A 12,141-nucleotide genomic window follows, 5' to 3' on the forward strand; every position below is an offset into this window, starting at 1 on the left:
AGACCTAATATGTGGTGAAGTATCTCAGATTCTCAGACATATATAACTTTAATTCATATAACAAAAAAAAAAAAATCTAAAAAAGTATTGGATTTGAGAGTTGACGATTATTTTTATTTACAAAGAATCATAAAGGATAAAGTTTCTCCAAATATCTCATTTGTAATTTACTTGCAGAAATTTTGGAGCTTTTCTTTTTTCCTTTTTTTTTTTTTTTTTTTTTTTTAGTACGGCAAAACGGCAGCAGCTATAATTTTTATGATCTTTAGGTATACTCTCCTCCAGCAGATCTATCGCGACAGCAACCGGCCATGATAGCACTTCAAATATATTTAGAATGAGGCTATGGGTTCGTATCTTTAAAATGATTTTCATGTGAAAATATAATTCAATACCAAATTTTATATTTTTGTTTACAATCTTTATACTATTATTTTAGATAGGTAAAAATTAATTTGATCTAAAAATCTGGACCATCACGTCTTCATATGAATATCACGTTTTCTACCTATTTGGAAAAATAAGAAAATAATAATAATAATAAATATAAATTTAGTAGTATGTTTTCATATGAATATAACGTTTAATTGTTTGACTGTTTAAAATTTAAAAATAAAGATATAAATTTATAACATGAATTGATATGTAATATATGTATTACCATCACCTCTAGAGTGGAAAAAACATGCCATGTCATGCCGTCCAGTGACTTTGGTCTCGTGTCGTATCGTGACCAAATTAATTTTTCATGTACTGTGTCGTGCGGTGATCGAAATATCAAGGGATGGTCAAAGCATGCGAATGGTCGCGCTACGTGAATCATGCCGTATCTAAACGTGCTGGTACCAAACGTGACTCGCGTGACTTTTTAATCATAATTTATGTTAGTTTATTTAAGATTCACCATTTAGTAAAGATCTAACGGTATTAATTACACGTGACTTGCTTAACTATGTGCCGTGCTGTGTCGTACTTGAATCTTTCGCGTGACAGGCTGTGCCGTGTCAAGTTTTCAAAAAACAATCACAGTACAGAATACGCAAATCACGGCACGCAATGTTATCAGAACCGAACCGGACGTCGACCCGTAAAAACTCCGGGTCATTGGTTTATCGGTCGGATTAGTGGGTCAACCGGTTCAATCGCCGATTTTAAAAAAAAAATCAATTACTTAAGTTTGATAATGAGTTGTGATTTCTTATATTATTGGAATGCCAATTTATTACCTTTTGTGTCGATAGCATAATTCATTTTATGAATAAATCAAATAACAATATTTATACATTTAATTTATTTCAAATTGGTACCCATCAGTATTATTACGATTCATTACATAATTCATCAAAATAACAATATTCTTATTGTTTTTTTTCCTTTGGATTGGAGCACAACAGTCAGCAAAGGATATATCCTTATACAAATGAACTGACACAGTAACAACTATTGAGCCATAGTCCATAGACAAACAATAAAAGCTAATATAACAAAAGGTAAGAAGAAAGGATTGTCAAAAATCACCAGGTGCTATGTATATATGCGAAACTTCTTTCTTAGATAATTTAGTGTTTCATTAGAAGTGATAGGAGTACAACCAAATTAGCGGAAGGGACCAATCAAGACTGCTAACATCACTAACCAGATGATTTAGGGTTTCGCAAGTTTGGATTTTGATTTTGCTTCGAAGAGATTGGGGTGCGCAATGAGAGAAGATGAAGATCCGTGCTTAGATCTGAGGGAGAAGGACAAATTCAAGTTTCTCACAGAGACCGCTGGTGGGATGAGATCGCAGGGGAGGAGAATTTCTGGAGAGTCGTGTTAATTTTTGTTTTGAACCGGGCTTTTAATCTAACTAGTTCAACGATTTCGTAATAATTCGGCCGTTTGAACCAGTTTTCACCGGGCCAACAGCAGAAGCGATCCTTTTAAATAACCAGACCGGACAATTGACCGGTTCCGGTTTTTTCCCGTTCAACTGCCGGTCCAGTCTGATTTTGATAACACCGACGGCACGTAACCGATACACGTGCCGTGCTGTTTGCTTCACGAAACCGGCTCCGCCGTGGCATTTTTCCCACCTCTAATCGCGTCACTCGTATATCTAGATTATTGAGGCTTGCCAACTGTGGTAATTCACACATTATTTGGCATGGTTTTCACGTGATATATCATATAGCATGTTGTTGTTAGTAGGGAACGAGTCAGAGACAGAATTATATTGTTTCGAGGATTAAAATTATTTTCGTATTAAATATAAAAATGCTTTTGTCAGCAATGATTGTGGTGTCTCTCATTAGTCATCATCATAGCTTTTAACCAGTTGTCAAAAGATATTAGCAAATATAACGAGTTCCAGCTGTATGGGTTTAACAACAATAATTGGTTCTAGCTTTATTTTAAATAATATCATCAACAAGTAAACAGAGCAATGTTATTTGATCCAGACTCCAGAATGAGATTATGTTACTATGCATAGTGCATATTGATCTTTACTATAAATTAATATAACTATTTTTAAAATTTAAACAATCGATTTAAACTATTCAAAATAATTTCATATAAAAATGTACTTATATAATTTTACATTTTTTTTTACTATCTTTTTTTTGGTATATAGAAAATCACTTGATCAAAAGATCGTACCATTCAATAGTAGTAATTTTTTACCGGCCTAAGAAAAATGGTAAAAAGAGAAAGGGGAGGTAACACAATTGGCTAGGAATAAGTCATAGAGTTGTTGTACCTAAAGGTCGAGAGTTCGATTCCTCCTCACGACTTCGTAGCTTCTGCGAAGATTTTCAAAAAAAAAAAAAAATAGTAAAAATAATTATAAAAAATGTAAAATTTTGTCTAAATATATTTTTATATGAAAATTATATTAAACATTGCAGATTAACTATTTAAAATTTCAAAACGAAAATATTAATGTCTAGGACGAACCAATCTATGCATGAGGAGGGTTCAAATGCCTCCATGTTTTTGTGCCTCCATCATGCCTCCATCTCTCTCCATCATTTTCAAAGTTCAAACAGTCGATCCGAACCGCTCAACCTAACCTCCATACTAAAATATGTTGGAGATCAAATTTTATATTTTTAGGAATTTGTTTACTATTTTTTTAGATAGGTACAAAATTAATAAATCTGAACCATCTAAAAACAGTATTTTTGTACCTATCTAAAAAAATAGTAAAATTTTTTCTAAAAATATAAAATTTGGTCTCCAAACATATTTTAGTATGGAAGTTAAGTTGAGCGGTTCGGATCAACTGTTTGAACTTTGAAAATAATGGAGAAAGATGGAGGCATGATGGAGACACAAAAACATGGAGGCATTTGAACCCTCCTCTCTATGCATAGTACCTAAGCGTCAAACTTTTATCTAGGTAAGAAACATATATCAAGATCAACAAATAATGCCAGTACAACGAAAATCAGGCCCAATGTATCCTCCTCGTATATGATAAATGAACAATAAAAACAATCTAACAATTGGGCTTTCTTGAGCCGACTTCTCAATTCCTTTGATTTTTTTTTCTTTCTCTAGTTAAATATATTGAACTGTTGATCCAAACTAACTAATCATAACTATATATTGAGCTAACAAGTCTTGGGCTTTATTGGGCTAACATTGTAACCATATTTCCTCAGCAGTTTTCATTTGAATTTACTGAAACTTGCTCAAATTGTCTTTCTAGACGGGACGTTCTACAAAATTTGTATCACTACGGTTACAGAATATTTCTGTTTAGATCTGGACCGTTCAATCAGAATCCGCACAACTATAAAAGCGGTCCGTGTGTTCCACCTCAGTTGAATTGGCTCGGATTCCAATCAGACAGCCGTGATTTAAACAAAAGTATTCTGTTACCACGGAGGATTTGGATTCACGTTATAGGACTTCAAATATACAAGGATATGCAACTACTCGATCAAATCCGATATGACTATCGAGTGTGAAATGGACGGTGTAGATTTCAAACTCTTTATTTGTTTATTCTTATTTGCTATAGGAATGGAGCCAATCTAGAACGTCCCGTCTGCAATCAACAATTTCGACTATCAAAGAAAAGTACGAGATAAGCAAATATAAGCACGTCTCTAGGACCGATTGAACGCATGCATTGTATTGAATTTTTAAATGCATGGTTCGTTCGGTATGAAACTTCCGAAAGAATTATATCACGTGTTCAATGTTCATTTTGAACGAATGTATTCAAAACATTCAGGTCTAATTATTATCTCATATTTGGTACGAATGTAGAATTAAATGCACACTTTCAGTAAGAACTGTTGAACATATTTGTTTAGTTATAGATAGTATTGAATTTTAAACCCACGATATTAGTGTTATTTTTTTCAAACTGCAGGATAGGCAAAAAAAAAAATCGAGATCTGTCCCCCCCGCAAGCCCATATGTGCAAACAGCATCATTTAAATGTTCTTCCCTTTCCTGATAATATTAAGAAAAAATTACTAGAATGACATAAAAATCCTCGCCCAATAAAGCAAATACTTTGCTTGAAAAAAATTAGTAATATATTTGACAAGAGACAAAAAAGTTATATGATAGTTTTACCTACAAGTGAAAGAAGGTACATAGGCAGAACTAGAAAATTTTGATAGGAGTGACTGAAAATTAAAATGTACAATTATAATGAGTAGATCTTCAACCCAAGACTCTTAATCACAAAATAGAGCTTTAACCACTAGGTTACAACTAAACATTTGTCATTTATTAAGAGTGGCTAGATTACATAGGAAGTTTAAAAAAAGATAAAATTCAATTAAATTCATATACATATAATTAAAATTTTGAAATAGAGTTGGCTTGGCTACCGTTTGGGTAAGCCTTAGATCCGTCTGTGAGAAGGTACTCACCAATGCTCTCATGGTATCATGTACATTGATTAATGCTTGCTATAATGCATGGGCCATGGGGCATTGTATAAAATGTCATTTCCCAGAAAAGATTCTAGGACAAAATATTTATGTACAATTCTACAATGGAGAAATGTGGTTTCAAATCAATTTAGTATCTTTAGATTACAGAACAAAATTGTCGATCATGTGAGATATCACATCAGCCCCAGCTGAATTTATCAGATAGGTCTTGACCTGCATGGGAAGAATGGTAAATAACACAAAAGTTACCAAATTGAGAAGAAAATGGTAAAATTATGATATTTGGACCATAATAAATCTACAGACAAATAAAATAAATTTTGTTGGTAGATCTCTTAAAATCAGGAACTAGCCTACAGGTCTTGTACCAGATATGTTTCAGTTGGGTATTTGGTTTCTTTTTACATTCTTGAATTTCGGCAGCGTCAATGCTTAATAATTAAGGAAATTAAGAGAAATGAAAAAAATTAAAAATAACCGGAAAAACCTGAATCGTAGAATGAGCAAATATCTTTTGCATTGTCTTTCTAAAGCTAACATCTATCCTTTCCCATGGAATTCTCTTCAGACCTTTTATCATGACCTCTGCAATTAAATTTTTATAATCAAACATAAATCTTACAATGGTAAAAATTCCTAGCTATATCGGTCCAATTAATCATCATTCCAACTTCAAAATTTCCACTCCAAGCATAAGTCAATTGGTCTAAGAATGCATTTTATGGTTAGTATCCAGTAAACTCTATTTACCCATGTTCAGTTTTTTTGTGTTAAGATTTGTGTAGAGGCAGATAAGCCTTTGTTGTAATAATATTGCATCCTACAATTTAGTAGATGATGTTTGAAATACTATAATAATCTTATATTTGGTCCTTGATTAACTGAGAAAAAGTATTCCAATCTTACCAGACCCCCCACCAAGGGTCGGATATTCTTATGAAATAGTTTATGAGATAGATAGCACGTGACTATCGAATCAGTCTCACAGAAGCGGACCTGGAACGTATGATCGTCAACTTGGTCGACAATGTGTCCTAGATTCCTATCGAAATCACAAAAAGGATAATGGACATGGTCCATAAAATAGTCCTCTTCATAATCAGAAGGATGTTCGTCCTCTAAGGATGAGGATTCTGTATAATCCTCGTTTATTCTTTCTATAAAAATATATATGAAGACACACTTTTGTAATTCTTTGGAATTTGTTGATTCCTCTGAAGGGAGGTTTTTTTTATTTTCTTCTATTTTTGGTGATGAATCAGAAAATGAATTACCTGCTACTTGATTAACTGAGAAAAAGATATGGACTAATTGTACCAGGTTTTTTCAAGGATAGTATTGATCTTAGTGTCCTGAGAGGGAAATGCATATATTTATTTTTTGCTCAAACCTTCCATTTCATCCGTAGTTTTTGCGTGATAAACCATATCTTCTGAGAAGTTATCTTCTGTGACATTCGGTTTCTCTACATATACAATATGTGGATATTTACTATCATGCACAAAATTCCGGCTCTGCAAGTGTGAATAAAGAAAATAACAAATGAGTTAAAAATGAAAGGAGTACAGAAGACATCGGCTTACTTCTTTTGGTGACCTTTTCATTTTCAAGTATAATTTTACAATTACCTTTTAAAACTAAAAGCAACTTCCCTTGGCAGATCGTTACTACACAAACCAGGTACAATTTGCATGATATTATACAACAAAACATTAACTATGGAACCTATATACTAACCTTGGGAACCTCATCCGTGCATCTTATAGAAGATGTTTTTCGGCCAACAACGTCTGAATTAGTAGTTAAGAAAGACATTAAACAACAAAAGATGGTCTTCTCACAAGGCAAACAGAAAAAAGATTTACAAGTATATTTTGACACCTGAATTCAAACACTGTTATATTCGACAAAAGGCAGCTTAAAGTGCAAAAATTTCCTGTAATAAAACCAATCAAAACTTCCAATTGCTTGTTAAGTTCTATTATTAGAAAGGATACAATCAAAACAATAATTAGAGTATGCAACATGACGCTTGAAAGATCTCAAGGCAGACCTACATAATAAATGCAAGAAGCAACATTAGCAACAGTTAAAATGATTGAAGTATCAAAATTAAAAGGGTATAAATGACCAAAAAGGAAAGTAGATGAGCACATAAACAAAATAAAGAAATTTTTATTTGAATAGATTTACATGAAAGGAAGGTCGCCAAAATCAGTAACCATTTGGAGAAGAAGAGGTGGTTTTCCTTCTTCCCTATCTTTTAAATATAGATGCTTCCCGCTTCTACCAGCTATCCATGAGAGGTTATATGCCGCCTTTTCTAATGCACGAACTCCACGAAGAATGGGAATCTGAAAAGTTATTGTTTATGCTACTGAGGACAAACTGAACTGTAATACATAGATTGTTCGGAACTGAAAAGTCAATCAATAACCGAAACCCTGCCTTATAGTAAAATTTGCTGGATCTTTGATAATGAAGCTATTAACTGTAGACTGAGAGATGTGCCCTCAGGAAGATAGGGTGAGATTTTGTTCTGACAACTATTTATTGAACTAAAGTATGATTGCCTCATCTAATTTAATCAGCGGCACTTTTGACATTACTCTTGAGTCTTTAATTAAGGGCATTTTGGAATTTCGGTTGAACTTTTAATTAAAAAAAAATGACATAAATGGCACTTCGTTGAACTGACCTGTCTGTGAGACCGGGTACCAAGGTGAGGTGTGGCAAAAGTGATAAAATTAACAGGTTCTAACCCAGCTATTTTCTCTTCGATTACTGCTTCCCCTTTAGCATTATCCCCATTAGAATACAATAGTGCGATTGCGTATCTCGCAACCAGCCCACCTAGTGAATGCGCCACAATTGATATTTTTCGTAGCTCGTGTCTGTTTTGTACAAACCTCCGTACCTAGAAGAACAAAAATTGAATGGCATTCAAAAATTTTACACAAGAAAATTAGAAGATTGAAGGAGTAATTTACCTCATCAGCTAATCTCTTTCCCATTATATCAACTCCGTGGAGAGTTTTGACAGCACCGTTACATCCACTACCTATCAATAGCAATAGTTAAAAGAAATATTAAAAAGAAACTTCAAAGCAAATTCTACTAGAATCATGCTAAATAGATACTTATCCTAAAGTTTTTCTTTTAGTAAGTACTACGAAGAGCTCAATTATTGCTAATGCTAATATTACTCAATCATTTTTTTACTTATTCTAGGTACTTTGATGAGTTACCATTTATATAAGATTGTAGAGCTTACTAATACAGGAAGCCTCTATTGCAATTTCTGGGTATCATAAATTATTCAATCAAAGAGAAAATTTAAATATTTAATTACTCACGTAGAACAACCACGTCTTCTGGATATCTTTTGAGGAACTGTTTTTCAGCATATGCCCAGTCGTCAGTACTGAAAACATGATATAAAAAACACAAAAGAAGGTAAAATAGTTTAATTTGCTAATTTTTGAAGGTTTGAATTGCAAAGGAGCACTAACCATGGACCGGTAGAGTATTAACTTAATTACTAATAGCGCATGCGTAGAGAACAAGCACATTAGGTGCTCTGCAGAAGAAAATTTGGTAGAAAGAGGAAATGTTCTACCTAAATAGAGAATAACGCACCTTCCTACTAGACCGTTGACCATGACAACCAGGTGGCTAGGAATCCTCCTCTCTGCCCCATCGCCTCTTTCTCCGGCGATCGCCGGTGGATCGGCGTTTGCTGCGACCATCAAGCAGCTGGGTCGGAGTAAAGACAACGGCTTTCGGCTCCATACGACTACCCTTCTCTTCTTCTTCTTCTTCTTCTCGAGGTATTTGGTATCAACGCCGTTCGATTGTGGTTGCGCCATTGCTAAGTGTCTTGGTTTGGTGAGGCAGAGGCGAAAATGGTACGCATTTTTATAATGTAACTCTCTCTCTATCTTGCGCTCGCGCGCGCGCTCTTTGCTTCGCTTGATTCCCTTCCCTGACCTGGCTGAGTGACTCAGTCTCTAATATCTCCCCCAATATTCGCGGTATGCACGGATGGCCCACAATATTCGTGCTAGTTCAGATCGGACGGTCAGGATCTAAAATCACAATTTGCGTTACTTGTGGGATCTGAATTCATATTTCCAAAATCAGAAACTACTTTTTGGATATATTTCATGTGGTGAGTTCTGTAGAAATTTTGTGTTGCGAGTAACTCGTTGGTATTTCTAGGCTGCGGCGACGGATTATTATATTGTAGCGAGTGGCAACTTGTCTCTTCGAGCGCACATCAAATCACTGAATGTGGGTCCAAACCCGGCAACATATTAGTTGACGTATTATTGGCCACGAGAAAGTCAATCTATTGTAGCGCCGACTTCGACTTTCCGGTCTGAGTCTGACATTTTCTTTTCCTTTTTTAATTGTTATCGTTTCTTTTCAGTCTCTTTCTTATATGGTAATGGGATATGGCTTATTATTGTTTTTCTTCTTTTTACTTTTCTGTGATAGCTTCTTGTGGCGAGTGGTGACGCGGTTTACATTATTAGCGGCCATTTTTATTAATATCCCAAAAGAAAAAGTTAATTTAAAAAATAACTCCGCATTTTATTTTTTTTCAAAAATGACCTAACCGCCTGGCCCACGGGCGGTCTCCCTGGGGATCAAACCCCCCCCCCCCCCCCCCCCCCCCCCCCCCCACAGGCGGTCTGGTTTTTTTAAGAGATCTGAGTATTTTGATTTAAATAATTTTGTGAAGAAAAAGTTTTCTTGTTTAGAGTGTATGCCAAAAAAATAAGACATTTGATAAATTTATGAAGTGATGTCGTAACTCTTTATAACTTTGATTTTATTTGTCAGTTAGACATCACAAGTCTAAATATAACACTAATGAAAGACTTGGCCTTTATTCAAAAATTTTCAAGCTCTGACAGCTTGTTGATCTTTTTTTCTTTTTCCAGTTTTTATAATATATGTATAACACACACACACACACACACACACACACACACACAGCAATATGCTAGCATGCATAGCATAGCATAGAGCCCCTCCGTGCAACGGCTCGGATTTCGAGTTTTCAAAATCCTAACGGTCGATCCGAACCGTTCATCTTGTTCTCCATATTAATATGTGTTTGGAGACCAAATTTTACATTTTTTGGAATTTTTTTACTATTTCTTTAGATTTATTGAAAATCGTTGTTTTTGTTATGGTCCAGATTTGCTGAAAACAGTGATTTTCAATAAATCTAAAAAAATAGTAAAAAAATTCCAAAAAATGTAAAATTTGAAAAACCAAACACATATTAATATGGATAACAAGATGAACGGTTCGGATCGACCGTTAGGATTTTGAAAAATCGAATATTGAGCCGTTGCATGGAGGCCCTCTATGCTATGCATAGCATGCTAGCATATTCCCATATATACATATACATATACACATATACATATACACATATACATATATACATATACATATATACAAAAAAATAAGACATTTGATAAATTTATGAAGTGATGTCGTAACTCTTTATGATACTAAAACAGTAGTTTAGAGATACTAAAATATGTTCAAACTCAAATTAGATCTCTGTCCATGAACAAAGCACCCTAGACTGACCACTGCTAGTAAATCAGAAAGTATGGATTGATACAGGGACCAAACTGAAAAAATGAGTGCACCAGCAGGTAGAGCATTCAAAAATACACAGAATTGACACAAATTTTAATTTATTTGGATTTTTCTACAGTTAGTTATGAATTTCCAAAGTTCAACTTTCGAAAAAACTTTAAACATCCATAACTTTGGCTAGAAAGTCGGATTTGAGCGTACGAGCACTTTTTGGAAAGGAGAGGACGAGACGAATCTGATTTTTCCTGGGAAAACCTCAGGCATTGTTGTATTGGAAGCATCATAATTTCAAAAAACGTCGTTTAATGCCTCAAAAACTCAGTTTAAGTTTTCGTACGACGGTAGGCATTAAAAAACAGTGATTTTCAAACCATCTTAATAAATAGTAAAAAAAATTCAAATAATATAATACATGTATATATATGTATATTATATATATAATAGAGATAGGCTAATGTGCTTTCGGTAGCATATGGGTTAAAATACACACGGTCCAAATTTGAAATTTCAAAATTCAAAAAGTCGATCTAAACCGTTCATCTTGTTCTCCATATTAATATGTGCTTGGAGACCAAATTTTACATTTTTCTGTGTATATGTATATGTGTATATGTATACCTGTATATGTATATATGTGTATATGTATATGTATATATGTATATGTATGTATGTATGTATGTATGTATGTATGTATGTATGTATGTGTACATGTGTACATGTATATGTGTATATGTATATATGTATATTTATATATGTATATATGTATGTATGTATGTATGTATGTGTATATGTGTACATGTATATGTGTATATGTGTATATGTATATATGTATATATGTATATAGAGATAGGCTAATGTGCATTCGAATGTATATGGTCCGAAGTGCTTACGGTCCAAATTTGAAATTTCAAAATCCAAACGGTCGATCCGAACCGTTCATCTTGTTCTCCATATTAATATGTGCTTGGAGACCAAATTTTACATTTTTCTAAATTTTTTTACTATTTATTAAGCCACTTTGAAAATTGCTGATCCAACGGTGGTTGCACAAAACAGTAAAACCGTTGGATCAACGATTTTCAAAGTGGCTTAATAAATAGTAAAAAAATTCAGAAAAATGTAAAATTTGGTCTCCAAGCACATATTAATATGGAGAACAAGATGAACGGTTCAGATCGACCGTTTGGATTTTGAAATTTCAAATTTGGACCGTAAGCACTTCGGACCATATACATTCGAATGCACATTAGCCTATCTCTATGTATATATGTATATATGTATAGATGGAGTAAAGCTAATATGCACTTAAGTGTACCGTACACTTAACTTTATGACCATCAGATTTCTTTAAAAGTCGTGTAGATTCATTAAAACTCGTGGCAACACGACTTTTAAAGGAATCTGATGGTCCTAAGGTTAAGTGTATTGTACACTTGGTACACTTAAGTTTATATTAGCTTTACTCTGTATATATGTATATTGTATATATGTATATGTATATGTATATGTATATATGTATAATGTATATTATAAAAATCGGAAAAAAGAGAAAAAGATCAACAAGCTATCAGAGCTTGGAAATTTTTGAATAAAGGCTAAGTCTTTCATTAGTGTT

The 12,141-nt window shown here is 33.7% G+C and overlaps 1 protein-coding gene and 1 long non-coding RNA gene across 3 annotated transcripts; one reads left to right on the plus strand and one right to left on the minus strand.

Annotated features, from left to right (window-relative positions):
* The first annotated feature begins 4,492 nt into the window (after nt 1–4,492).
* On the plus strand, nt 4,493–5,090 carry LOC144565316 (uncharacterized). Its single transcript, XR_013514872.1, has 2 exons — nt 4,493–4,591; nt 4,867–5,090. It is a non-coding gene; the product is annotated as an uncharacterized LOC144565316 (long non-coding RNA).
* On the minus strand, nt 4,873–8,893 carry LOC144565315 (lipid droplet phospholipase 1-like). Of its 2 annotated transcripts, XM_078315037.1 has the most exons (10): nt 8,541–8,891; nt 8,258–8,325; nt 7,892–7,962; nt 7,600–7,818; nt 7,095–7,255; nt 6,899–6,954; nt 6,639–6,691; nt 6,292–6,415; nt 5,389–5,486; nt 4,873–5,114 (listed from the first exon to the last, which is right to left on the minus strand). In XM_078315037.1, the coding sequence occupies exons 1-10, from the start codon at nt 8,768–8,770 to the stop codon at nt 5,043–5,045; spliced, it is 1,152 nt and encodes a 383-aa protein (XP_078171163.1). In that variant the 5' UTR covers nt 8,771–8,891; the 3' UTR covers nt 4,873–5,042. The 2 variants fall into 2 exon arrangements, 1 of the variants encoding a protein (XP_078171163.1); XR_013514871.1 differs by lacking the exon at nt 4,873–5,114 and having other exon boundaries at nt 6,219–6,415; nt 8,541–8,893.
* Nucleotides 8,894–12,141: the final 3,248 nt, after the last annotated feature.

Source organism: Carex rostrata, chromosome 14, assembly GCF_964058835.1.
Source record: "Carex rostrata chromosome 14, lpCarRost1.2, whole genome shotgun sequence".
Taxonomy (NCBI): Eukaryota; Viridiplantae; Streptophyta; class Magnoliopsida; order Poales; family Cyperaceae; genus Carex; species Carex rostrata.

Excerpts from the sequence above, each read along its gene's own strand:
- LOC144565315 (XM_078315037.1), bottom strand. The coding sequence starts at position 8,770 with ATGGCGCAACCACAATCGAACGGCGTTGATACCAAATACCTCGAGAAG. Across the intron at positions 6,955-7,094 it reads TTTGGCGACCTTCCTTTCAT|GTCTGCCTTGAGATCTTTCA; the intron begins GTAAATCTATTC and ends TTTATTATGTAG. Across the intron at positions 6,692-6,898 it reads CTCTAATTATTGTTTTGATT|ACGTTGTTGGCCGAAAAACA; the intron begins GTATCCTTTCTA and ends CTACTAATTCAG.